We start from the raw sequence: 27,286 nt of genomic DNA, 5'->3' as shown, positions 1-27,286 counted from the left end.
CCGCGCCCACGGTTTAATGGCGCTTCTCCACACAAGGCCTCACCCACCATGCAAGGACAGGAGCCGCCTCTGTGACCGCTCCCTGGCGAGCAGGGAGAGACTAAAGGGTCCCCTCTCCGGGAGGGAAACGGCGTAACATCCCAGAGATAGAGTTACTGCTGCAGAGGAAGAAGAGGCCACAGGGAGAAAAAAAAGCCCCATGAACTGACTGCCTTGGACGAACTGACAGTCAAAAGCACATAGAACAAGACTATCAGGTACAGGATTGAAATTGAAGTACAAGCCCAATTAGTGTCACCTCAGTAATTCTTAAGTGAGGGCTGAATGCAACACTTCAAAAATCAGCCTAATTCCTCTGTCCATCTGCAATTTCTAGGAACTGTGTAAGGTTCAATGGGACCTGGGGTGCCTCCAGACCTCACTAAAACTCCTCAGGTACAGAGATACCAACTTGATGCTCTACCAAACCGTGCTTATCCTTCAGCACACACCCCCCCTGTCAATGAAAAAAAAAGCCACAATCTTTATTTTAATCCCTAGTCCAAATTGCTGACCTTGCACATACCTCTTCCAGGGTAAGGAGGAGTCAGGGAGAGGGCCTGAATTGCACAAGGTCTGGGTGTTCACAAGCCAAACAAGTTCCATATCCAAAGTGCAGAACATTACTTACAACACATAGGCTTGTGTCTTTGTACTTATCTTTGACAACTCTGTTCAGGTACTACTAACAGATAATGCCTTCACTGCATCCTTCCCCAAGTCATTCCAAATCCACAATTTTTTAGTAGTATTTTTTAATTAGAACAGATAATACTGAAAATTACCTTTAAGCATTACTCTGAAAATACTGTGGAAATAAAAACCCAGTATCTTGTGGTTTCAGAAAACTATTAAATCCAAAGTTTATTCACACTTCAAACAAAACAAAAATTTTAAATCTACTGTAAATCTATAAGGGTGTAACAAATACATAGCTGAAGGGAGCAATGGTTTAACATTTTATTGAACTGGTGGTGCTTTATGTGCTGTTTTTAGTGAATCAATTACAAAAAATGTACCTCATATGTCTTTATTTATTCACCCTATAATCAAATTGCACAGTAGCAATTTCATTCAGTCCCTTAAGTCAGGTAACTGATTTCATAATTAGGTTTTCTGCAATAAAATATTTTACACCAAAGTAAGTACATACACAAAGTATAATGTGAACGTGGATTGAGGACATCAATACAGGCTCAAAGCAGTGCCATATAAAGACAGTTCTAAAGGAGTCTGCTTAGGTATTATAAGCGATGTACGTTAGTCTATCCAGCACTAATCCAGCTCTCTTGTTTTTGGTATAAATATCTTTATACGGCATTGCAGTGCACAGTGCAAACATATTCCACGATAAAAATGTATTTGCTGACAGCAAAAACAAATGGATCAGTAAAAATCCCCTGGCCGTTATAAGCTTCATTCTTCAAACATGACCTTTACATCCATTTTCTTTCAGAAATCTGGTTACATTTCCCCACATCCAAGTCTTTACGAAGAAACATACCTAGCAAGTATCAGTGTATGCTGAACTTCACTCGAAATTGCATTGCCAAATTTGCCCTCAAATATTTCAAACCTGCTGATCCCAGAGCAGTAATGACACACAGAGTTGTCAATTACTTAAGAAGTTTTGGCACAGTTAGAGTGGGAACCGTAATTTCTTTAAATATTGGCACGTAGTTTGGATTTGCTTGGCTTTGACCTTGATCCAAAGTCTCAATGATGGTCTGCTTCATATCTCTGCTGGCATCACCTCTCACGGTCAGCAAAGCTGCAATGTGGTCATCCCTACCAAAGGAAAATGGTGAAATGGGCATTAGTAGGACACTTTGCTCAAGTAAGATCTTGTCAACAATATCCCTTAGTTGGCAATCCTTTCACTCAGTTTCAGCATATACTTTAATTTTTAATCAGATCTCAAGTCACTAACTGGCTTTTCCAGCTCAATATGAAGTACTGTTTTGACTGCTCTTAAAACTCTAAAACCTATTTTATCCCCGCAAAACACAGAAGTATTTTCATTATTCCTTTGATGTACCATTGAGCACTTAAGTACTTAAGTTTGTATACATCCTTGTCCAGGTCACATATTTTATATTACCATTATTTTTCATAAGAAAGTGGCTACATTCTAAAATATGATCACATTTACACATTGTTTTAAAGTTTGCCTGAGACTGCAAAGAAACTATGATGTTATATCTCTCTCTCAATTTTGAGGGCAGAAAGAATTACCTGATATCTGGGTATTTACTGACTAAAGTTGAAACTTCCAGATAGAGCAGTGAAGGATCAGTTAGCTTGATAACCTCTGCAATGGCTTCAATGATGTCACACAGTCCTTCGGTGTCCTCCCCAGAGCCCTGCAAGATGAAAAGTAAAAAAGAAAAAAATATAAATCCCCAAAACAAAAGCCATCCCCTCAATATCCATAAGCAATCCTTCCGTTAGTACTTTGTCTGGCAATGCTCTCGAATTCCCCAAACAGCTGAATTTTCAGACATCTAGAAAACAAAATATTTGTGGAATTGTCACCATAACCCTCTTCCCCCGTTCTTCATCCAGAGACCTACCCTCAGAATATCAGTAAAGAAAGTAATGTCTTACAAATGATTTTGTATTTATCCACAGGGTGATGCATTCTAGTCCTTAATTTTCACTAATTTGCCAGCACAAACTTTAGCTATAACTGATTTGAAAGCCAAATCTCATATGAGACATTGTTTAAAAATTGGCCCTGCATTATCTTCCTTCTAGTCATCTGGCCACCAAGGCAGCTTTCAACAACTGAACAACCCAACTGTAGTATCTACTATTTAATCTCTGGACTGTTCTAGTGCTCTTAGTTCCAGGTCATCTGGCCCCACTGATCTGGTATTTAATCTCTTTCATTCCATAATCTCTTTTATCAATGCCTTAATCGGAAACAGATCTTACACAGAACCCCATATAATGGAGGACTCTGATGCAGGAGTTGCCCCAACATCTTCCACAGTGAACAGATATGAATGCCACCCCTTTCCTCACCCCACAGTTTTTCCAGCTTTATCTTTCTCTGCATTCTTTTTCCATTTTGTCATCTGTTGGCCCTCAGAGCTTTCCAACAGATTCCTGCTCCTTATGCAGTTAAAAAAGGATTTAGTTTTTATTTTAGGCTTGTGCTGTACATTGTTTCTCAAATACCTTTTTTTTCCCATCTTTTCTATTTCTACTGCACTTTAAATGGGGTCAACATACTTGCTGATTCTAAATTAATACACTGCATGTTACTTAGGTAATAAGGAAGTACATCTGTTTGATGATATCACCCTTTCTTCTAGCCAGAAAAAGCAAAGCCCAATTAAATTTTTTTAACAAACAACTTTTTTTCTTTCACTTACTATTACAAATTCAGAGTACCTTTTTCTGTGAGGCCATTCAAATATTCAGCTGCAGAGAGCTGTATAAAAACAAAGCAGCAGAAACTGGTGCTCAGGAACTTGAGCAGCAGGCCCATGTGTGTTCAGAAACTCTGCCTGTGCCCTCAGCTGGAACCCTTGATACTCACAAGTCACCCAACATTTTGGAGACATGGAGATCTAACTCCAGCCATTTTCCCCAAGCAGTAAATGTGTGTTTTATTCTACATTACCAGGTTACTGCATTATCCAAATACTTACAGACGCAAGCTTCTTAAACAGAAATCTGAACTGTTCTGCTTCTTTAATCATTCTTTCTGCACCCTCTTTCCTCTCTTCTGCATTCTTGAAAGATATACGTTTTAACATGATTGCTCTGATGTATTCCACAACCACCCTCCGATGGGCCTCAATAGTCATTGTCTGAAAGAAAATAAAACGGTGGTGGATTATGCCAGTGATACCTGCAAATGTAGCCATTATATTTAGTCTTTGAACAATTATTAGGCTTTGAAATGTCTATTTGTACTTAATCACCAGTACACAGTTTCCGCCAATACTACACATTGAGTGGCTTTAGATTTTCATGATGCCAAGAGAAATGAAAATCTGACCTTGCCTAACAAAAAGAATATGCCAATTATGAGAAACAACAAAACCAAGATATCTCTAATGACAAGTCTGAATTATTTTAGAGGAAGAGAGTCATATCCAAAGACAGAAGAACAAACATGATATAATTCAGACAACCCTTAGAACAGACCTGTGCTTGGCTTTGCAGACTTGCTCTTTCTATCTAGTCAAGAAAGACGAGCCATCACAGAGGCTTGTACTGGAGAACTCCAGTACACTGCATAAAGCATTGCAAGTCTTGCCACATTATCTGTGCTCTGGGTCAAGTCTGGGAAGAAGCCTGAAGAGCCAGCAGCAATCACCTTCTCACACCTTCTGTGACTGCTTTGCTGTTCTCCACTTGTGGTTTTTATGGTAAATAGCTACTGCTGACTAAGTGAGCATCTGGTATTGGTGCAATAGGAATGCCAAGGTTTGCAAATAAAAACCAAAAGCAAACCCACAAAAAAACCTTTACATGTTTTTTCCACCCTAATGTAAGGAGAATTCTTAAATCACACAAAGCCTCGGGTAGGTTTTCTTTCCGCTTAAGCATGGTGGAAAAAGCCTGTGTAACAGATAGTCACAAACTTTTAATCATATTTTATTAGAAAACAGTTTGCAAAGTATTGGAAGTCTCAGGCATCACCCAGGAGACAGAAAATATGATTTCAAGTCCTGCTCTCAAGAGTGTGCAGAAATATACTAAGTTTACTGGTTGTCCAAGGGTGGCTTCTCCTGCATTGGTGGAATTGATGCCAAGTACACAGAGGAAAACTGACTCCACAGAATAGACTGTGGGAGACTGCCATGTATGCCTCATCCCACTGAAAAGTAAGTGAAGAACAACAGCTCTACTACAACTGATAAAAAGAACACTGAAGAAGAGGCACCAGTGCAATAATAGGGCACATGAGGAAAACAGCAAAGCAGAATGACTAAAATCCAGATCTCCCCTGTTCCAGACTTGTGTCCTACCTACTGAGCTGTAATCTTTACTCAAGTGCTCTGTTCATGTGGCTTTTAAAAACTGGATTTTTCAAAGCAAGAATATTTTAAAACCAGAAAACAAAATAAAACAAAACCAAAACACCTCAAACAAGAGAAACAAAAACTATGTCCCATCCAGTGCTAGAATACACAGTGTCTTGTGTGGGAGATTTTTTTTTTTCCTAGGAGACAGTGGAATAGTAGGCATGATGAATGCCAAAAATAATGTGTTTGCGATCTTCTGCCCCATAAGATGGCAGTAAACACTACATGATGAAACATGTGACTGCGGAGATTGGTATTAACACTTAAAGAAACTCATGTTAAGCACTATTACCTCACAGCAACAAACCAGATCTGGAAAAAAAAAAGCTGTTCGATGATTACAGACTGATTCTGGGACTGACCTAACTTATTTTGTGTACCTTTTCTGAATATGTATATAATTCACATACATAATAAGGCCTCTAGGATCTGCAAATACTGAAGGTTAAGAGATCATCAGGGCAACTTTGAGCAGTCCCTTCTATCTCTTTCAGAGTTGAAGTAAGAAAGAATAAGTGTATGATTTTGAGACTGTATCTTTTAAGCACCTCTACTTAGTAAGATTTTGTTCAAAGACCTCACCTAAACCCTCATCTTGCTGGCTTCAAGTAATTCCTAAATTTTAGCAAATCATTTAAGACATGCTATCTTAACTACCCAAATTTACTTAATTCAATACAAGACAAAAATAAGTGCAGCAATACTAAAGATAAAAGAATAAAAGAGAAATCTGGATTTCCTTTGACAGACTGCAGGGGAAAAAAAAAAAAAAGTTGACCTAACCTAGCACATTATGCTGCTGTAAGAGCACTTTAAACATGAGCTATGCATTTGTTAAACCTCATGGCACCAATTTAACTATGTGTCATTGTACATGCTAAAACTAGGAATTACAGAATGTACATTTATTAAAAATAAAAAAGTAAGTACAGGCCACCAAAACTAGTTGCAAAAGAGCCATTTTTATCTGACTACAAACTTCTGAGGAGACACACAAAAAAAAAAAAAGCTGGTAAGAACACAATCTAGTAACACGCCAACACATTTTTTGGACTAAATACTGCAACTCTGATCTGTCTTTGACAGTATTATGTAGCTGCGAACAAAAAAGAAGAGAGAGAAATATTAGATTTGGACTTTTGCAATATGATTATGAACATTTTTTCATTTCCAGTGATGAAACACTTCCAGTTTCTGTACTCGAAATCTGAATTCCATTGAGAATCCAGAAATTCCAATCCAACACAATATTCAGAGTACATTAGCAAAGTATCATAGCATATTTTGCACCTACCTTTTTATAAGGCTTTTTTATTTTTGCAAAGTCATTGAAATAATCTTCTACAGTGACACAGATAGTCCCCACTGCATTAGACCCCATCAACCACTTCTTTGTCATCAGCTCATTGAGATGTGGCTGAGAAGATAAACAACTGATCAGAACAAATTTTTAATATTTTCGTCATATCAGTGCAGTTACAAAAAATAAGGGACAACTTTAAGTGTTATACATTTCTAAACTACACTCCTTCAAAATGAACAAGCAGTTAGTGTAGGAAAATGATCAGTTGTCAGAGTCGACAGTTGTCAGAGTGCTACCCTGACATATACACTGGATGTGTATGTAAACCAACTGTGCTAACCTGAGCATTTCAGGAGTTCTCTAAAATCCTTTATGACATGCTCTATTAAATGCTCTGTCTAAATTAAAAAAGAAAAAAAAGTCCGAGGATAAAATCGGCATAGGAAGCATCAGGATTCAAATTTTAAATATAAGGCACCTTTAAACTGTTGTGATAATGTAACTCCATGCCTGATTTCTTGAACTGCTACTGGCTACTCAGTTGTTCCTCTTTGATGGCCCCACAAACTTCCTGTGCCTGTACCCAATTTGGTGGCCTAAACACTTACTCCTTTCCCAGAACTCCATGATATGCAATTCCAGTATTCTCTGCATCTACATACCCATCTTTTCTCGTTCTCCCCACACAAAAAAAATCTTGACGTGTTAGAGCACAGTATTTTCTAAATGATAATAGTGACACGAAGCTTGAGGTTAAGGAATTTAAAAGAATGGTCATTAGAGTAGAAGGAGTGTCTTCTCATAGTCAGTGAGCACAGAAAATGAGAAATAAAGGTTTTGCCTAAGAGCCTCAAGTTTGTTTTAAACAATTTTCCCATATCTATCTTACTGCGAACCACTGAAGGTGTCTACATTAGTTCAAAACACTATTACAAATCTAACAAATCACAGGGATTCTTTCTTCATCCCTCCAATTCACTAATTTACGTGCCTCCCTCCCCCATACTCCCAGTTTCTTTTTAGCTATATATATATTTTTTTCTTTTTTTCCTAAGAGATTCTATAAAAGATGCTAGAATTCTTAAATGCCTCAAAATGTGGGCTCATTCTGACTATCTTAATTACAGGTGTCCTTCACCTGTACAAAGATGATAATAGTAGCAGAAGTTTCCCAAATAATTCTTAAAACACAGCTACATAAGCATCAGACTAAGTACAATCTGCTAGAAAATAGCCACTACATACAAAGCATCTGCCTGAAGTTACCCTTTGGAATATAAATAAGCAACCTTTCATTCTCCTACATGCAAACTATACCAGTGAAGAATAAGACTGATGTTTACTGGCATTTTGCTAGTGCACTACATAAAATACATCTAGCAATCAAAAGGCTTCCTAACTACTTCGTTCCTGAATTATTTTTCCTTATAAAATAATACTTCTGTTGTTTTGAGGAAAAAAAATCTCTAACCTCTAAATCCATGAAGACTTCATCTAGCAGGCTAGAGCATCCTTCTTTGGCAATGATGTCTAAAGTTGCATCCATGCTTGTATGACTGCTTGACAATGTGTCTTCCATTTCAATTTTCAAGTATTTTCTTTTCAGACTGATTATAGATTCTCTGTGACAAATAACAATGCTTTTCATCACCCACTGATGCACAACTGCATTGCTACTAAATTTTCGGAGTGCATACACAGAAAGAGACGTACTAGATAGTATTATTTTTGCAAGGGGAAATAATGTCTGCTGCTTGCTTTGGAAGCCTTCATCTACCCTCCAGCATGATTTCAGAGTGATCAACCTAGGCTGCTTGTATGTTGGTAACAAACTACTGCTGACTTGTAGACTTGAGAATGGCAGCAGATATAGATGAACATGGAGCTGTATTGCTGAACACTGAAACAAACAAAAAGGATTTCTCTCTCCTGTTCTGATATTCTTAACAGAGCAAACTCTACTCTTTTCTCCAGTTCAGTTCACCTTGATCATACTGCTTGAAGGTGACCTGTGAGAGATCAAATGTAAGAGAAGATTGCAGGTCCCAGCCAAACTAAATGAAATAGCTTTTTGAAATTCTGAAAGTTGAAGATAAATTTTTCTTTGGCAATTAAATTATTAGAATAACAAGTGGATTTTTGCCAGTGAGGGGCAATGGCATGGCTTGCCAAGGGCAAGAGTAATCACAGTATCCACCTCCTAATAAAACATTAATATATTTAAACCTGTTGTTTTTGTTCAGTCAGCTAAACTATCTTAACTGAAACCCTCTTTGTATACAAAAGAAGAGAAGGTTCTGGGAACAAGTAGTATTTTTAATACAAATGAAATATCAACACTTATTTTTCTCACAATACTGCAAGAACACACAGACTTACTTAAATGTTTGACAGTTGTTGATAACTGCAATCATATATTGAACATAGCACTGAGGATACTGACGATTTTTAAGATGTTCTTCTTTATACAACTGTGCTTCATCTTTGTACCTGTAGCAGACAAAGAATGGCATTAAACAGAAATCTGAAATAATACAAGTACACCCGTATGACCAAATGCTCCACAAGGGCCTTTTAGGTAGTTAGAACTATTTTATAATGGGTTTGGTGCTCATGTGATATTTAGCCTCTCTGTTCTGGGTGAATCCAGCCAAGGAGGTGGTTTTTGTCTTATTTATGAGAAAAATACATAAATTTGAGATATAAAAGAAAGCAGAACTGACTGCAAAAATTAGAGCCAGTTGCAGAGAGGAACTGAAAGTGCCAGAAGAACTTCTGCAGTGAAACTGGGGAAAGGAGGAAAAAAGCAAGAAAAAAGGAAAGAGAAGAAAAGCTTGGTTGGCATGGATGCGATAGGAAAAAAGACAAAGCAATAAAGAAACATTCACAGGAAAACCAAGCATTGGAACTGTAGGAACAAAAAGAGGCTGAGGCAATATAAAGCATTTATACTTCAAAAATTATGTTACCTGGTCAGAAATGAATTCATTTGTTGAACACATAGGAGGAGTACCTTTGTTTTCAAATCTTCATTTATCTGAGCAGCCACCTGAAGATTCTGCTCAAACATCTAGATTAAAAATTGTTTAGTTGTAAAGACAGGCCTTTATCAGTGGGAAACCAAAGACAGAACTCCTATCCTGTCTGAGACTGTCACTAGCACCAGTTTTACATGTGCTTTTTTTTTAAAAAACAAGACAAGACAACTGCTGCTGACTAAAAAAACAACAACAAAAAAACCCACTATTTTCATAAATGTAATTAATAAATTATTGACAACCATTCATGCATGTTGCAGTTTTCTCCCGATACTGAAAACAGTTGCATTCTTTGTTCAGCAAAAAAAGTATTTAATATTTCTAATTCAGTAGGAATTTGGCTTTACAGTGAATCAAAGTTCTTCAGTAAGCTCCTGCAGCTAGTAACAAATGACCTTATAACTTAAATTCCTTTGCTCTCCCCATCTGTGAAAGTAGTTAAGTTCACATTAGTGAAGTTGAAGAGACTCTTTACATTCAGAAACTACACCTAGGTGACCTACAGGGAACTGTGTTTGAGAGGAGGGGGACTGGAAAAGATGGGTACAAAGCCAGATGGAAACATCAGCTGCTTTTATGCTGAGATGACTTTGAAAGTTTCACTGTTACATGAATCTCAACAGTGCAGCCCATAACAGTATGACACGAGAACTAGCCACCAGTTTCTCTGCCATCACACACCTTCTGAAAAGAATTAGATGAAGTCAGCCTTGGCACTAATACAAATATGAATGAATGTAGCAAAAATTTTGGTATGAGACCGGAAAAAAAAGCGGGAAACAAATGCAGGAAGAACAGTCCACCTATCTTTTATTGAAGGTACCCAACACAATATTCGTAAAGAAAAATTAGAAAATGAGCATAATAAATGAGCTACCATTTTTCTAAGTGATAAAGATCACTCTAAAAACTTCTAACTTCTACTGCCGACAGGGTGGTGCAGGTTGGTGGTTTTTTTGTTTGTTTGTTTTATTTTTATTTTTAAATATCTTAGAAATGTTTTATGTTTTGAGGTTATTTAATAATTTGGACAGGTATTAATGTTAACTGAAGTAGTATTTAAACAGCAACATTTTTATCTTCAGTGGAACTTTTCTTTCCAGTATTAAAGTGTTTGTAGAACGAATAATTTGTGGGAACAAATACATGCCTAACTACCTCAGCACCATATTAACAAACAATATTCTAATAACTTACAAACATCTCATTGACATGAAGAGACCTAAGTAAAAGCAGTTAACTAAATACAAATATCAACTAAAAGGCTGGAAAAAAACAACGTTTCTAATTTATACGTAAAAAGTACTAAGTTTGTAAGCGTTAAACAAAAAAATGCAAATAATAACCTCAAAAGAAACAACCCCTCTAACTAACAACTCCACAAGAAAAAAAAATGTAGTTCAAGAAACATAGAACCAACAGCATTCCAAACAGTTTTGGTTTCCGTCCCTTCCCCAGGCCTCTATTTCCCTAAATCCTTGTACGGCTTCTGGAGATTTTCTAGAATAACCGAGTTCTCTTATACCTGAAAAACAATAGCTGGAAGCGTAGTCTGATAGTACCCATCTTGATCTGCTTCTGGTTCAGTTTCTTTTATCCAGTCTTTTTTATCTGTCTCCAGTGCTTTCCGTAGCCAGCCAATGATGTTGGACTACATTAAATAAAGCAACCAAGAAAAAACAAAGTTTTAAAAATTTAATACAATGAAATACTCCACTACAATATTTGGAATAGCAGCCGTTTCCATAATGAAGAGTGTCATAGTAAGGGATAATGTTGACCACTACTTGTCATCCCTACAGGATATAGATAACATAGAAAAATTAAAATTTGCATTGACAAAGATTAGTTCTGGTAAACTAATGATGTAGTTTGAGTCTAGCTTAGGCACGTTTTGCAAGAGGAACGCTCCAAACACAAAGAGCAAGTCCATTTGTCAGAATCCACATCTACCTACTTCAGAAGCATTTCTCAAACCTCAGGTTTTAGGTTTCGAATTGAATTTTTCAACAACCGAAACAAATAAGAGTAATACTTTCTGTAGGAAAATTAGCACATATCTGCTTATAGTTCCTTCAACCTATATCTTAGGAAACTGATGCTTGTTATCATGGGAGACAAAACCCCAGGATTAGACTGAGTTGTGTTTCTTGGAACTTAAGTGCTGCAGAAAATAGTGAGGGAGACACATTAGTTGGCCTTCCTCCCATCCAACAAGCACATAATACAGCAAATAGACATTAAGAACAACTGTTCTTAGAATGAGATTACACCAGTTTTCTGATCACTTGCATGACACAGGTATCATGAGCGTACTTGCAACAGCAGGTAGTAAAGACAAGCATATTTGCTAAATATGTAGCTGCATTCCCTGATGGCTGTCTATCTAAAATAATTATCTCCATGTTCTCCAAGGGTTGAAGATTTTTCTCTCTTTTCTACTTCATTCACATTTAGTTAAAATCCCTAGGAATATAAAGGTTCATACTTCTTTCCAATGTATAACAGGTGCAGCCCATAACAGTATGTTATGGGTAGTGTGCCCTACCATGGAAAATTAAAATAACCAGTAGGCATGTACAGAAATGGCAAACCAGTCTAAGACAGGCATTTAAAAAAATGTTTACATTTTGAAATATATTAAATCAATCTTTTCGTCAAAACTCCTGTCAGCAGATACGATAAAGGAAGAAACTCAAAGCTCTACAGTCTTCCTGCACACGAAAGGTGGTTGACCAAACACAGGCTTTGTTGTTCTCTTTTTGACTACAGTGTCAGTGTTTTTGCCTACAGCCTGTCAAGTTCTGTATTTACTAAGTATATATGTAATAGCACCATCTTCAATTACGTGAAACAATGTACTACCTTTTTTTTCCTCATAAGCATGGAACTGCTCTGATGAGATGATTTGCAAAGAAGAATTTATCTTTTAAGCCAGCAGCCCAGGGGACACCAGCATTTTTAACCTTAAGATCATAATTTACAAGAGCATTTTTTTCAAGGTGAGGTACTTAAAAAAAAAACTATTAAAAATCTGTTTAAATTTATTACTATTTTATTTCTCATGAAAATGAGACGTTTTTATTGACTTAAACATCAATATTTAAGTTGATTTTTGCAGTTAGGAAATACTTTCATTTACCCAAATAGAAGTAGTTATATTTTGTTTGTAAACATCTTTAAACACAACATCAAAATAAATAAAGTTGAACTGCAAGTAGAGATAGGTAGAAAATTGCACCAGGCTGAATCCTGTGAAACACACAGGCAGTTTCAGTATTTTCTGCCTTAAAAAGAAGATACAGCCAAAAATCAAAACCAGCAAAAGAAAACTACTCTGTGTTTAACAGAATAGCAACTTTGAGTTATTTTATTTATAGAATATAAATACAACAATGTTGTAGATATAATATTTTTCAGTAAGTAGAGAAAAAACACTACTTAAAAACCAATATTGGTTATTTTTTCCATCTTAAGAGGGGACAAAATTAATTCAAACACATTTCTTGAGTCAAGCCAAAATTAGCTTGAGAAAATTTTTTGTCATACAGGTAAGTGCAGAAAAATAAAATTGCATGAAAAGTTCTAGTAAAGGTAATGTGAAGCAGAGTCTCCACTGGTAACTTCCTTGAGACATAACAAGATCAGTCTGTATTACTGAGATGAATATCTATTCCAAGTAGTTGCTGTTGCTGGACATATTTTAGTAGCCAACACAAAGAAACAAAAAGTTTCCCTCCTCTGCTTGGCAGAGCTCCTAAAATCTGAGGGAGTAGGAATTCAATTCAACAATGTAAGAACAGCAAGTACCAAGTTTCAAGTACCCTAGTATCCAGTCTCAGAGGCAACCAATGGTGGATCTTTAGAGAAAAATACATCTAAAAACCTGACAATCACATACTGATTCCTTTACCATGTAGTCGACTAATTTCAAGTGACTCATAGGATAACCAAGAAGCAGTGTCTTTATATTTCAGATACATTTGAAATGGCATCGACAAAAGGAAATTATGCTCATGCAGTCAACAGGCATGAAAGGAACAAGACTGTTAAAAGAATCAAACTGGCAAATACGAACATCCCGAGTACCTTGAAAAGATCACATCTGTATTAAATATTGATGTAGTTACTACAGGGACCAAACTGCATTCAGTGGCTTGTAGCCATAGCAATACCCAACATACAAGCACTATGAATTTAGACGTACAAACACTGGAATTCCTTCCTTTCTAATGAAATGTGATTAATAGAGTCTGTAAAGCATAATTATTCCATGAAGTGTCTTGATTCACATCTATAAAATCATCTGATCCTAACTTTATAAACAAACCTACACATAGTCTATGAAAATTTATAAAAATAATGATATCAAGTTCACATTTGTCACAATAGTTTCCTCACAATAGTTTCCCCTGATGGAAGAACAGCACTGAGGCACTAATGCAGCTGCACATTCATCCGAAGGTGTCTCTGAATTATTATTACTCACAGTAAGTGTTGACATGTATTTGCTGAGAAGCTCGTCTACAACATCTTGCGAAATCAGAGGATCCAGAAAATTTACATTCACTTCGGGAGACAGTTCTGAATTTCCCATCATCTCTGTACTGAGTTTAAAAAAAAAAAAGACAGACATTGAAAAATGAGATAAAAAAGTTAAAAACTATGCAGCTTTCACTGTATCACCACTATACAGGTTAATTCTCCAATATTTATAAATTGCAAAAAGTTCTTAATAGTAACTGCAACAATAAATGCATTTACAAGGATGTAAATAAAACTATACAAGAGAAGGAACAGGATGTAAAAGATATAGCACAGCATATATTAAAAAACTTACAGACATTTTAAATATTCAACCCTTTCCTGTGTTTCGAACTTGACATACAAGAACTAGTGATTGCTTAAGACTGCATAAAATCCAACTGGTTCAACCTGGGGGCTCTTAATGGGGACATTTTTATGTGTCTTAAATTTCAGAGGTGATAACGGACAACTCACACATTCTGAATGTCAGAGTGGGAAAGATCAGTGAAAAGTATGAAATACCCTGCTCAGAGTTTCTCAAAAGAGCTTCTGTTGTGCTACTTTTATCACATCCATATCAAAGGTAAAATTTATTAAAAGAAAATCTACCAATGCTTCCTACACTGGTAGAGAATACAACTAATATAAGACAAGGAGGCATCTTGCATGCCAAATCAAAAGTACATTTCATGGATACTTTATTATAATAGCACCATTAGCTATACTTGCTTGCAAAGGAAAATTATTAATTTTATAGGATCAGAAAGAAACTAGAACAACCCTCAAAAATATTTCAACAAGGGTTATATACTCTACAGTAATATTTTTCATCAATAATTTATAAGATTATATAATTAGTTGCTTGTGTAACTAAAACAAAAAAACCAAATCTATGCCAAAGCACAAGACAGCAGGAACTCTTACTATTTCATACTCAGACAAATCGATAACTCAAAACCACACTCTTCAGAGAGTGCTTTATTAACAGTTGATGGAAATATATTAAATCATAATAACATGTATTGTTTCACATTCAATTTCTAGTGTGTTTTCAGAAGGAAGCCACAAGTTCTGTATTTGCAGTGTCAAATGCATATAAACCAAACAGTAAATAATAAAAAAAAAACCCTGCCTAAACAAGTGTTTAGTTTGTATTTCTGCAAGTTCAAGATTTTCTCTGGGAACATGCAGTAAGTCAGCACAGTGATGCTTCCACATCGTGAAAAAACATCTCCAGGCACTAAAAAAGCCCATATTACGGCTAACTAAAAAAAATTTCTTATATTTGAAACTATAAAAACTACTGTAACTGAACACTTTACGTTTGTAGCATCTTCCTGAGCCTGTAGGAAAAGGGATTGAAGATACCTAAAGCAGGGGACATATGAGAAACTGTGTGGCACTGACCCCTATTAGAAATATTTCTAGCCTCATTATAGAACCATTGTCCACACTTCAAAAGGCCAGAGACACACCTTTCTCAAAGCTTGTTAACTGAAAACCCCAAAACAAAGACGACAGGCTTCTACCTCTAGCCCCCAGAGCCAAAAATTCTTCCTGTACACATGCTCTGTTTCCTTATTGCCACAACCCAAGTCAAGTGTCTGGGGAAAGAAAGTGCTAGACAACGCTCTTAGAACTGTCAGGAAGCTTCTAACCATCAGGAAGAGTTATCTCCCTTCAACAAAAAGTTTATAAACAGGTTGAAATTTCAACCAGAATTGTATTATCTGGAAACTAACATTTTAGAAGACATCTGTTCTGCCTACTGTGTCAGGCTTGCCACCAATCCTGGTCTATCTTGTAAAAAAACAGATACTTGATCTAGAGACAGTCTCTAGCTAGATATATAGCACCATTCCTTCCAGTGAGGGCTGCTGACACTGTAGCAACGCTGGTGAACTCTTTGCGGTTTTGTCAACACTTGATGAGTATCTGATAAAACGATGTTATGAATATGGGCATCAGGATCTTACAAGACTTAAGTTTTCCCTAAGATCAGTCCTGGTACCAACCCAGTACAGGCTTAGGAATAGCAGCATGTTTCCAAAGCCTGCACTGACTGAAATATGAAAGTGAAATACAGTTCTAAAACCAGCTTCCAATACATGCTCGGGTAAAGTACAACATAATTATCTAAAAATTCCTATCCTGCAAATCTTGGAAACAAAAGTTATGAATGGCTTTAAGTTCATTACATGAAAAAACCTCAATGCTTCTCTTAATTGGTCACTATTTTCTCAGCTGGTATTGAAGTGCAGCTGTAATATGCAAATACAAGTACAATTTTCCATGGTCCCTCTAATATCCAATTACATTTAATAAAAGTAGAGAAAGGTTTAAAAGGACAAAACTGTATCTTCCACCATACAATGTTCCACAGAAGTGAACAAGAATGAAACAGCGGTTTAAAACCTATTTTTTATTCAGACAAAAGAGGGTCAAATATGACCTGCTCTGCTTTCTGGGGAAAGGGCAAAAGAGCAATTTTAAAACAAAAAATTGCCTTACTGGAACATCAGCCCCAACATAAGTTCAGAACTTGGGAGCAGGGTTTCTGCCAAGGCCATGGCCCTAGAGAGGGATCCACATATTTCTGATTTTCATTCACTGTGGGGTTATTCCTCTGGGCTTCTATTAACAAAGAAGAAAAGGCCAGTAAACTTAGCTCCTTTATCTTATCAGCTGCTACCCTTACTAGCAGCTGCATATCATATACCCCACACAGGCAGGTAAGTGTGCATTAGTGGGTGCTCCTGATTGTTCCTTGCAGGGAAGCAGCAGAACTTTGCAGCATAGAGCAAAAACCAGAGTTCCAAACACAAAATGGATCTTAAAACTGGTTATAGAAATCCTACAGAACAGTATTATTTCCTACCTGTTTGCTTTATTATATTATACTTTAAATCTATCAAGCTTCCAATTTGTTGAACTAGTGAGACTGAACAACTCAAGATGGCCAAAGTGTATACAGGCTGAGTCAATGCCAGCTACTGAGAACAGCATTAGTTGGAACCCACAGAAAGGCTAGTATTAATTTTTCCCAAACAAATCAGTTGCCCTAGTAACTACATGCCAGCAAAAACAAAATGTTTGCCACTTGAGCTGTTTCTACCTGGAGGGCGAAGAAAAAGAAAAGATGACATAATGGTTAAATTATCCCAACAAACCACACAACTCAAAAGAAAAGGATTTAAGAGTATCACAGGAGACAAAGCGTAAACAGAAATTCTTCTGAATAAACAAATCACCCCACAGTTCTGAGAGAAAACCTGAAGGAAGTTATTACATTCTTTCCATTTAACCGTAATGAAGCAACACTGAAACAGTCCCAACCCCTGTAAAAAAAGAACAATAGAAAGTTCTGGGGCTGTGGCCAACAACAAGCGTTTTGTTCCACACAAGAGCTTTCAGTCTCTTCTGCTCTTGCCAATACTTCAAACTTGCACACAAATAAAAGGCGACTGCAGCTTCAAGCAGGTCTTGACATTACAACTTCAAGCTTACAAAGCAACTTAAAATCACATATTAGAAAATGTGAATAACTTTTAAGGACCAATTTCCAGAAAGCAAAATGCAGAACAAATATCAATCCGGCAAGTTCTTCATTATTATTCCTGTTTTATATTGTTAACAGACATGCAAATATTAGCACATAAACTGTGTTTTGCTTGCTTACTCACAACTATTGCTAACAGAACAGATAAAGGGACCTTACCTTTTGTATGTATTTAAAACCCAGGTGAGAAGGCTAACAATTTCATTTGCTTCCAGATCCTCTGCAGCAAGCTCTTGCATGCGGGTAGACAAAGCCTGATGGTACATGTTTAGCATCCTGTTGAAAATGTCATAATGGGGAGGAAAACACTGATCCAGCAGGGTTTTAGCCACAAGCAGGTCATCAAGGACATATTTACGTATGATTTCTAGATGGCGCACAAGCCACATTTTATCAGATTCTCTAGTATCTGCTTGAGTGCCTTCGATTCGCGTGCTCACAGTTCTTTCCAAAATGTTGAACATTTTTTCTTTCCACTTCTTTGGTCTGCCAGGAGGTATGAACCCAGTTTGTTTTTTCCGGTCTAACATGCGCCTGTCAATTTTCTCCTCCCTTTCAATTATCCTAATAACAGAAACAAGCAAGGTCGGATCTCGGCGGACTGTAACAAGAGATCTTTGAACCACCATCCAAAGTTGCTTTCCCAACTCCTCAGAAAGTTTCTGCATATCCCCAAAGTACGTATGGATGAGGTTCATGTCATGTGTGTTTTTGCTGTCCATGCGATATTGCTCATACATCAGGTTATCACGAGAACACTCTAAATCCATCAGTTTTCGATGAGCTTGCAGAAGTTCCCCTCGCTCAATGTGATCTTGGGTCTCCCTGACTATCTCTGGAACTGAAAGAAAGGCAAAGAAGAAGAAAAAACAGAGTAAGACAAGACAATCAAAATGCAAAGAATAAATACAAGACCATAAAAGCACTAGGAACAAGCTGGAGAACAGCTATAGTAATTATTTTGAAATAATTTAAAGGAAATTATTTTGGAGTACTCAAAAAATTTTAGTAAATGCTATATATCTTTATATATTTTTAACTATAATGCCCTATTTTGATCAGTGGCTAAACAAAGATTATAGTGCCAACAGAGCATTATTTCTTTACTCTCCCACTCACACCACCTTAAAAAAAAAATATCCGTGAAAGTCGACTATGAAACAAATTGCAGGACCAGTTTTCTTGTATCTTATACAAGAGGCTTTTAACTTGCTTAAGTCACTTACCCTGTTGAACCTGAGGCTGCATTTATGCAACAAATACTAAATTTTGCCTCCTCCTTGAACAGTTTTTGCCTGCCTAAGGCACAAAGGAAGAACAGGGCTAATTACCTATGCTGCTAAACTATTTTGAAGATTTTTTTTCTTTATTATTTTTCAGTATTTGAGGAATACTATAGTAGCAGATTAGGATCCTACAGGGAAAATAAATGAAAAATCTCAGCAGAAAAGTTGTCACTGCAAACAAGGCAACTAGTGATAAAACTGGCAGCCCCAAAAATTTTGTTAATGTTTGTGTGTAACTGTCCTTTCAATAATGAAAACCACTTCATTTATAAAACGTTTTGCTCAGAGTGAATTTATCAGCAATTACACTGTTTAACAATCTTGGGGGAAGATGCTTCACACTAAAAACTTCTCAGAATGCCAGAAAATAAAAGGCTTATTGTCTCAATTGCATACATCAGTGTAAAAGAAAACACCCCTCCAAAATAACTCAGCATTGGAACATACAGAGCTTTTTGTTCTTTGTTTTTTATTGCTGGACACTGAACATAAACCAGCTTTTTTTTCTTGAAGTTGCACACTGTATCCCAGTTTAGTACTGCAGCAGTTAGATACACTCTTACAGAAATTAAACAAATCGATCTGGTATGACCAGGAAACAATTTTTCTTCATGAGTACATTTTGTGAATTGCTATCATGAGAGGACAGAGAGGATTATCTAAATAAAAATCAAAGGGCTACAATAGGTTTAGCCCCCATTACAGGGGTAAAATTCTTAAAATTACTCATAAGCAGAAGAATCCTGGCAAGAAATGAATCCTGATTCAAGATAGAATGGAATGTGGACCAAAAGGGCTGCATAAAAGGACAGAGATAATCCCATTTTCTTTATCTTTACAGTATCCATCGTATCACATTAATTTTATTTTGTAAACTTTTGCCGTTGTGCAGTGGTGCAATGAAGAAGCGTCTCCTACGTATAATTTCTTTATGGATGAGTTGGTTTAGGTGATTGTGCTGCCCGATTCTGAAGCAAGGACTGTTGCACAGTTGAAACTGAATTTCAGCTGGTTTATACTTAGGTTTGTAACATTAATGGAAAACCCTGAGGCTCCTACCTCTTGTGTGAGAAAGATTGTCAGGGAACCTTTAACTGGAGATCTTGCTGTTCCTTATTTTGCCTTTGTTTGCAAGAAGTTTTCAGTTCCTAAAATGATTTGGGACTCTTTACCCAACAGGCTTGCTGTATGAGCCCAGCTCCTACATTCTGGATCTTTCCAAATTTTCCTTCTGTACATACTGCTCACATATTTCAGTCTTTCATATTAAAAATGTTATCCGTGCTACCAATTGCTTGTGACTTGTGTTTGATGATGAGATAGGCCAGACTAGAAGTTCTTAAAGAACAATTTACAGTCAGTATATACTAAACAGTTATCAGATACTTCCCTAAATGTGAGGTCCAGGTGATTCTTCCTTAATTCATCATCCCCAGTGAGGTTTAAAGTTCTCAGCATTACCTGATAACCTTACAGCTGTTAGTACCATTTTAAAGTGCTTTCAGTATGTGATAGATTATATAACGAACATGATATTACCTGAAAATATGTTCTTGAGATTTTCTACAGCAGCTGCCAGTTGACTATGTTGTACTACAGCATCTTTAACATCCTTGAGGTTTTCTATGGTGTTGATGCTCTGTCTCCAGTCCTTATTGACATCTATCAAAGACTGCTGAATATCCTTTACATCATTCAGCGCATTGTGCAGTTGACTCAGACCTGTTCGTACTCCATCTAACTGTGACTGGATTGCTGCCTTAAATACAAAGAGAACGACAAAGAAAGAACTCGTATTAATTATTATAAGTTCTGTATTTTCAACATGCCTCAAGAATTAATTTTCATTTCAGTATCTAACACTTTCAGATTAAAAAAAAACGAAACTCAAAAGGTAGTATTACAGCTTACTAGAAATATGTAACTGATTCTGTGTTTGCACACATTTAATTTTTTGGCTGAAGTAGTATCTAGTTTTAAAGAACCTAGATACAACTGATTCACCCATAAAGCTGGCATAGGAGATTAGGCAGATACATCATAGTCTTTATAAATCTATATTAAAACAGGATCATGGGAAGGTAGAACGAGATTTCTTTGTGTTTCCTTCATAAATTCATTTCAAAGGGGAATATCAGAAGAAAGCTGATCCATGTGTTTCAACAGAATGCTTGGTATGTGCAGTTTCACAAAAGATTTTACTAAAGCAATTAACAATTTTGACTGGCAACTGAAAGCGCTCTAAAAAAAAAGTTCTGAAATGTGCTAAAAAAAACACCCTCTGGCCTGTTGTGCCTTAAAGCCAAGAAAATCAAAACTAATTCAGCCAAAACAAAAAAAGCAACAAAAACCCAAACTGAATAAAATTCCCACACTGTGAAACATTAACAACCAGACCAAAAATCCAACTAGATTATTTTGGCATAAAGAAAGGTTATTGATATGGATATCTCTTGTGACAGGTGACACTTGAAATAATGACTCTTCAAATCAGCTGTTAGTCCTGAATACCATTTGATAGTCCAGACACCTTACAAGAAACTATAGTGTGTACCTGAAAGAAATCAGATCACATCCACAGCATGTTTTTTATACATATATTTTTAAAAAGACATGACTAAGGTGAAATCAAGAGAGTGGAAAGTGAAACTGGAAATAACAGACTTCAAAAGACAAGCCTAAAGCAAGACATCAGAGAAAACTCAAGGACTTGAAGTAAACAGTAAAGAAATGAGGCATTAATGGCTTTGCTAAGCTCAAACCACATTTTTTGCCATACTTCTAAGGCCAAAAAGCTCGGGGAGTCACAGAACTTTTTGTTTGAAACTAGAAGCCAAAGAGGAAATCCTGGTAAGTACAAAAAACATTTATTGTGTTTTAAATGTACCAGGAAAGTCCCAGAAAAATGCTGTGATTCTTAAGCTACTGCTATTTATGTACTTTCAAATGCTGATTTTATTGATAAAGATGTATTTTCCTGACAGACTCAGTACAATTAAGCACTGATAAGGCATTTTTATACAATATCTATCTACAGAAATGCTGCATTAACACATTTTTCCCCTACAGGAACTGATGTAATTAGGATACTCAAACACAAATGTCTGAAGCTAATGATAAAGTGTCTTAAGAAACACATGATTATTAAATGTTCAATACTTCTGATATTTCAGTTTCTTCTGAGGCACATCTCCGAAATGTTACACATTTGATTTTTTTCTATTTAAATTTTGCAGAAACTTGATTATGCTAAACAGAAACAATAATTAATCTTGGTCACAGGCACAAACAGCAAAGGAAAATTCAAAAAACAGACATCCACCCATGTTCAGTTTGTCTTCTAATCGTCAGCTGGAGCCAGGGGAAGGGATGGGGGTGCCGGAAAGCAGCATGTCCTAACATTGTGGACTTCACTTCCTAGTATGCATATTCATCTTAGATTGGACTGACCATCACTGTATTAAAAATTGAAAACAAAACCAAGTCATCCTAGGAACAGGGCTCAAAACTTCATTTTTATCTCTTTTCAAGTGTTAGCCCTCAACATTAAGCCATGGAAGCAGGATCCTGGCTGCCTGGTCTCCCTAAAGCCCTACAGTTCAAATTCATGACTGCACACCAGCTAAGAATCAAAAGGTAGAGGATTCAAGCATATTTATACTCAGGAAAACCCATGACCCAGGATCTCTCCTAGGATATGTATACAGTATTTCTTCAGGGTGAGAGAAAAACAAAGCCTAAGTTCACCCGTTGACTAAGTGCACAAAGACAGCTGTCAATGCTTATAATTTTTCAGGCTCTGGAACAGAGTCCAAGCAGCTCTTCACCTACATTTCGGACTGCAGAGCTGAGAAGTACCAGCCTACAGTGCTAGCTGGTGCTGACCCACCCAGCACTTCAGAGTTCTGTTACCAATCTGTAAAAATACGGCTTCACTAAAAGCCATCAGTCTCAAATAAGAAGTAGGCAAGTTTGACCCATTTCAAAGCAGTTTTTCCTGTAAGAATTCATATAACACAGGAAGAAATGTGGAGAAGGATGTCAGAAATAGATATAACTAAGTATTTGGGAGAAGATGTAAAGAAGCAGGATAACCAACTGGAGGAAATGCTGGCTTTTTGGGCAGAACACCATTTCAGATCTCTGCTGCTTCACCCCTGTAACTGGACACACAAATACGACCCTAGTTTTCTACTCTTCACCCTCAATTGACTTGATTGTCTTGATTTATCTCAAGAAAATAATGACAAAGATGATGACATATCCAGGCAAAAGGAAGCACCAACATGTTGACACTAGAATTTTTACCATGTGTTCATTCACATAGATGAAGCAGCTGGCACTGTTCAACAGTGATCCAACCTGAAAAGTCAGCAACTCCTCCAGCAGATGATCTTGATGGCCCTGACTCTCCATCTTCCACATCATACATGTATACAATCTAAGTACAGCGCAAGAGTATTTCTTACATCCTCTCTGCTCTCCCATCCATACAGACACTAAACATAGGATGGTCTTACCCATATTTCAGGTTAAGTCTGTGTGTGTGCACTCACACATACCCCTACGGTGGAGGGGCAAAATCACCAGTTACACTTCCACAAGAGACAAGAATGTGAGAGATTTTACCTATCTTACATAAACCCCTGTAACAGTCAAAGACTAAACTTATTGATCTTTTTCAGATGCAATTATCAATTTTGTGTTACCAGTTCAGTATTCAATCATCAAGACAAACATTTGCTGGCTGACAGGCTATACAGCATGCGGGTAGCTGTCCATGTAGAATTTACAGGACATAAGAACACCTGAAGTGCTTGAATAAAATTTCAGTAAGATATACAGCATTAGCTTGTGTTATTTTCAAGATGCAAAGTTTAATTTTTGTTCTCTGTCCAAAGCAGAAAGTCTGTGGTTTAAAACTATCTGGATGAAAATGTAGAAGAAAAAAAACAGAAGGAAAAAAAAAAAAATCAAAAGTACATTCATGCTGCACTGTGGACACTCAGGTTTAACAGCCTTTGTACCTTGAGTCGAGCTTCTACTGAAGCCTTCTTACGAGCTTCCCTCCTGCGATACTGCTCCACTTTATCCAGCTGATCAGGACGCTGAAGCATTCCCGCTACTCTCTGAACAGCTGTTGCAACTGCTTCCCTATCTGTTTCCTCCATTGTTGATTAGGACCTCAAAATGTCTTCATAATTTAACAGCACTGAAAAGAAATACAACATTTTTTAAAACATATTTTCATTTGATGGCTATGCATCATTTCAAAGTTAACGATTTGAGAACTAACTTTGGCAATAAAACCTGCAACTTGACAGAAGCATCATTAGAATGCATTACAAACAGCAGTAATCACAATTCTAGAAGAATCACATTTGAAGTCACTTAAGTTTGTTTCATTCGTTTACCTGAAATGTTCTTTGGTTACTATTTTCTCATTTACTTTGGTCTCTGTAAGTTTGTATCAAAAAAGAACAACAACAAAAGAACAGCAAATCTTCATTTAAAAAAATATATTCTCTTTCACCCTAGATTAGGTTTGCCTATTAACAAGAGAATGAAATAAGTACAAAGAAGTCTTGTGGGAGGCCCAAGCAAAAATCCTAACTCTTCCTGAACTAGAATCTGGTGGAGCTGAGAGAACCATAGTCCCCCTGCCATAACTCTAATTTGGTACCAAAAGTGAAGGGAAACATAGCTGTGGAAGTTCCAAATCCAGAGGCTTAACTGTAAAATACTTCCATTTACACCTTCAATGGATGATATTTTTACTTCCTACTCTTTGTTTTCAGTTCTTCCCACAGCTCAGTCCATCAGAGGCGCAGGGAAAAATTAATCATGTATTTCACCCAAGTCTCCACTGGAATTTCTAGTAAAGTTTAGACATGCATACAAACTAGTATTAGATTTAAAATGCATAAAACGTAAAATTTGCTGGCCATAAAACCAAACCTGTTCTCTCAAGCTTCACTAGCTACTAATGGAAGGCAGGAAGGATCCCAGTCAACAAAGATGTAAAAACATGGTATCCACAGGACTCCAAGGAACACACCTGGAGTACCTCATTCCTTCCAAATAGAAAGGAACATTTCATGTCTTCACTCTTGGAATCAAATATTAATGGAATATTTTAGTTTCTGCTGTCATGGCTACAGATTATACTCTCTCATATGTATGTTATTGATTGAAAGTACCCACTTTCAAGGCAGTCTATATTCACATATCCAGGACATCACTTAATCTCAACAGATTAATCAGTGAACTGATGAAGAACTATATTAGATGCATGCAAGTGGAAGAGCAAAAGCAAGAAAACTCATGGGTCAAGAGAAAGACAGTTAATAGGTGAAGGAAAGAGGAAAAAAACCCTACATCAAACCAAAATAACAAACAAAAAAACCCAAACCAAAACAAACAAAATAAAAAACAAGTGAAGCAAAGGAAATCGCTCACCACCTACCACAGGCAAAACAGTGCCAGCCAGCCTCTGAAAAAATGGCCACCCTAGAAGCCACCTCCTCCCCTTTTTTCTTCCTCTATCCCAATTTTCATTGCTGAGTATGACTTTGGGCAGTTTGGGTCAGCTGTCCTGGCTGTGTTTCCTTCCAATCTCTCGTCCACCCCAGCCTACTCAAGGGTAGTCAAGGGCAGAGTAGGAAAAAGGATAAAGCCTTGACGCTGTGCAAACACCCTTCAGTAACAGCCAAAACACTGGTGTATTATCAACACTGTTTTAGTCATAAATCCAAAACACAGAACCATACCAGCCCCTACGAAGAAAGTCAATTCCATCTCAGCCAGACCCAGTACAGCATTATTAGAATGTCATTTTATAACTTAACAGGGTTAAAAAGATTCCAGGCAAGGTTGCCCAAAAGCTGGTCTGTGAGACCCTAAGTCTACAGCTCAAGTTCCTTCATCTGATATCTCAAGATCTGTATCCCTAGTATCTTCAAAAGCACAAGTATGCACTTATTCCAGAATTATTCCTACAGTATAAACTCATGGCCTACTTTACCTTCTCAGCCACACAATGTACGCATCACTTCTCTAACAGCCTGTTTAGCTCAAACGATACTCTATTTCCTACTTTGCATCTCAAGGTGCAGGATCTACCCCTACCACTCACACTTTTGAATGAATACTATGGTTTTGTTGAGCTCAATACATTTCCAAGCTCCCAGAACTGTACCTACAATTAAAAATATGTTACTTTTAAGTAGCAGCAGAAATGCTATCTGCAGTAGAAGGCTTTATGCTGAATTACTTCCTTTATTAACAACTCTGAATACATTCAACAGTCACGATAGCTCTCACCCACACAGCCACTACCCAGGCATATTAAGTAAACTTCATGAACAAAATGAGTAGTCAGTATACTGTAATCTCCTAACCAATTATGTACTAACTTGCTGAGGTAGACAGGTTGTTGCGCAACTACTGACCATTCAAAAGGAAGAACAAACCTTAAGAAGGCACACCAACTTTACACAGAGGCTGCTAGCCAAAAGCACAACCATTTTCAGAGCAAAGCACTGGAAGAAGCCATCAAAAGAATCCTGAGCAGTCTTGGAAAGGCTGCGGCTGCAAGCACACCCTCATCCCTCCGAACAGAGACACCAAACTCATTTTCACCGGGGGCCACGTCAGGTGGAATAGTTACATTTATACAGTCCTCAAGTTACATTGGGCCCTTTGAATGCAACCATGAGGCTGATGTGGGCCCCGGTGAAAGTGAGTTTGACACTCCTGCTCCAGCCGGGAGACAGCGGGAGGGAGCCGCTCACAGGCCCCTGCCCCCTCCAGAAAAGAGCTTCTGGGCTAGAGGCGTGAAGCGGCGCCCAAGTTTGGGGCACGACCCCTCACAACAGATGTCGGAGGGAGTTGCGGCAGCCCCCAGCCGGCAGCACCTGCTCCGCCCGCGCTCCCTGGCCGAGGCGGCTCGGACGGAACTATCCGCAGCCACGCAGGTGCCCGTTCCTGCCGGGCAGAGGCCGGAGAACTACCGCCGGGCACGCAGGCGAGGCTGCAGCCCCGCCGCGCCGGGCTGCCTTGGCAGACACCCGCTGACGGCGGCCGCCGCGGAGGGGCCGCCATCCCGAGGGGCTCCCCGCATCGGATCGGTTCGTCTCGGCCCGGCCCAGCCCAACCCCTCCCGCCCCCCCACTCCGCTTCCCGTTGCCGGACTCGGGTAACCACGGGCAGCGCCAGCCCGACAGGAACGGGCAGAGCGGCGCTCACAAGTGGGGGCGCTCGCGCAGGCCCAGCGGCGGGGGCAGAAGGAGTCGCAGCTGCCACTTACCGGCTGCCGCCCGCCCCCGGGGAAGGTACTGACAGTCCCGCAGCGCGCAGGCGCCGAGCGCACACAGCGGCGCACGACCGGGCGCGCAGGCGCACAACGCAGCCTCCCCCCGCCCCGCTCTCCGCCCCGCCGTTCGGCCGGCGCGCATGCGGGCTTGGCCCCCTCACCTGTGCGCGGCTGC

The 27,286-nt window shown here is 38.0% G+C and overlaps 1 protein-coding gene across 3 annotated transcripts; it reads right to left on the bottom strand.

Annotated features, from left to right (window-relative positions):
• Nucleotides 1–877: 877 nt before the first annotated feature.
• On the bottom strand, nt 878–27,229 carry EXOC3 (exocyst complex component 3). Of its 3 annotated transcripts, none has more exons than XM_065052939.1 (13): nt 27,106–27,229; nt 23,825–24,009; nt 20,337–20,556; nt 17,671–18,352; nt 13,915–14,032; nt 10,951–11,076; nt 9,357–9,457; nt 8,767–8,877; nt 7,859–8,009; nt 6,379–6,501; nt 3,699–3,860; nt 2,275–2,402; nt 878–1,827 (listed from the first exon to the last, which is right to left on the bottom strand). In XM_065052939.1, exons 2-13 carry the CDS (start codon nt 23,966–23,968, stop codon nt 1,656–1,658), a joined length of 2,238 nt encoding a protein of 745 aa, XP_064909011.1. In that variant the 5' UTR covers nt 23,969–24,009; nt 27,106–27,229; the 3' UTR covers nt 878–1,655. The 3 variants fall into 3 exon arrangements, with proteins under 3 accessions (XP_064909011.1, XP_064909012.1, XP_021151351.1); XM_065052940.1 differs by having other exon boundaries at nt 27,045–27,110; XM_021295676.2 differs by lacking the exon at nt 27,106–27,229 and adding an exon at nt 25,264–26,233.
• Between the last annotated feature and the right edge of the window lie 57 nt (nt 27,230–27,286).

Source organism: Columba livia, chromosome 2, assembly GCF_036013475.1.
Source record: "Columba livia isolate bColLiv1 breed racing homer chromosome 2, bColLiv1.pat.W.v2, whole genome shotgun sequence".
Lineage (NCBI taxonomy): Eukaryota > Metazoa > Chordata > Aves > Columbiformes > Columbidae > Columba > Columba livia.
This window is presented reverse-complemented; position numbering and strand designations above follow the sequence as displayed.

Excerpts from the sequence above, each read along its gene's own strand:
- EXOC3 (XM_065052939.1), bottom strand. The coding sequence starts at position 23,968 with ATGGAGGAAACAGATAGGGAAGCAGTTGCAACAGCTGTTCAGAGAGTA. Across the intron at positions 18,353-20,336 it reads TCTCAAGAACATATTTTCAG|TTCCAGAGATAGTCAGGGAG; the intron begins GTAATATCATGT and ends CCTTTCTTTCAG. Across the intron at positions 9,458-10,950 it reads TTCCAGCTATTGTTTTTCAG|ATGTTTGAGCAGAATCTTCA; the intron begins GTATAAGAGAAC and ends TTTTTAATCTAG.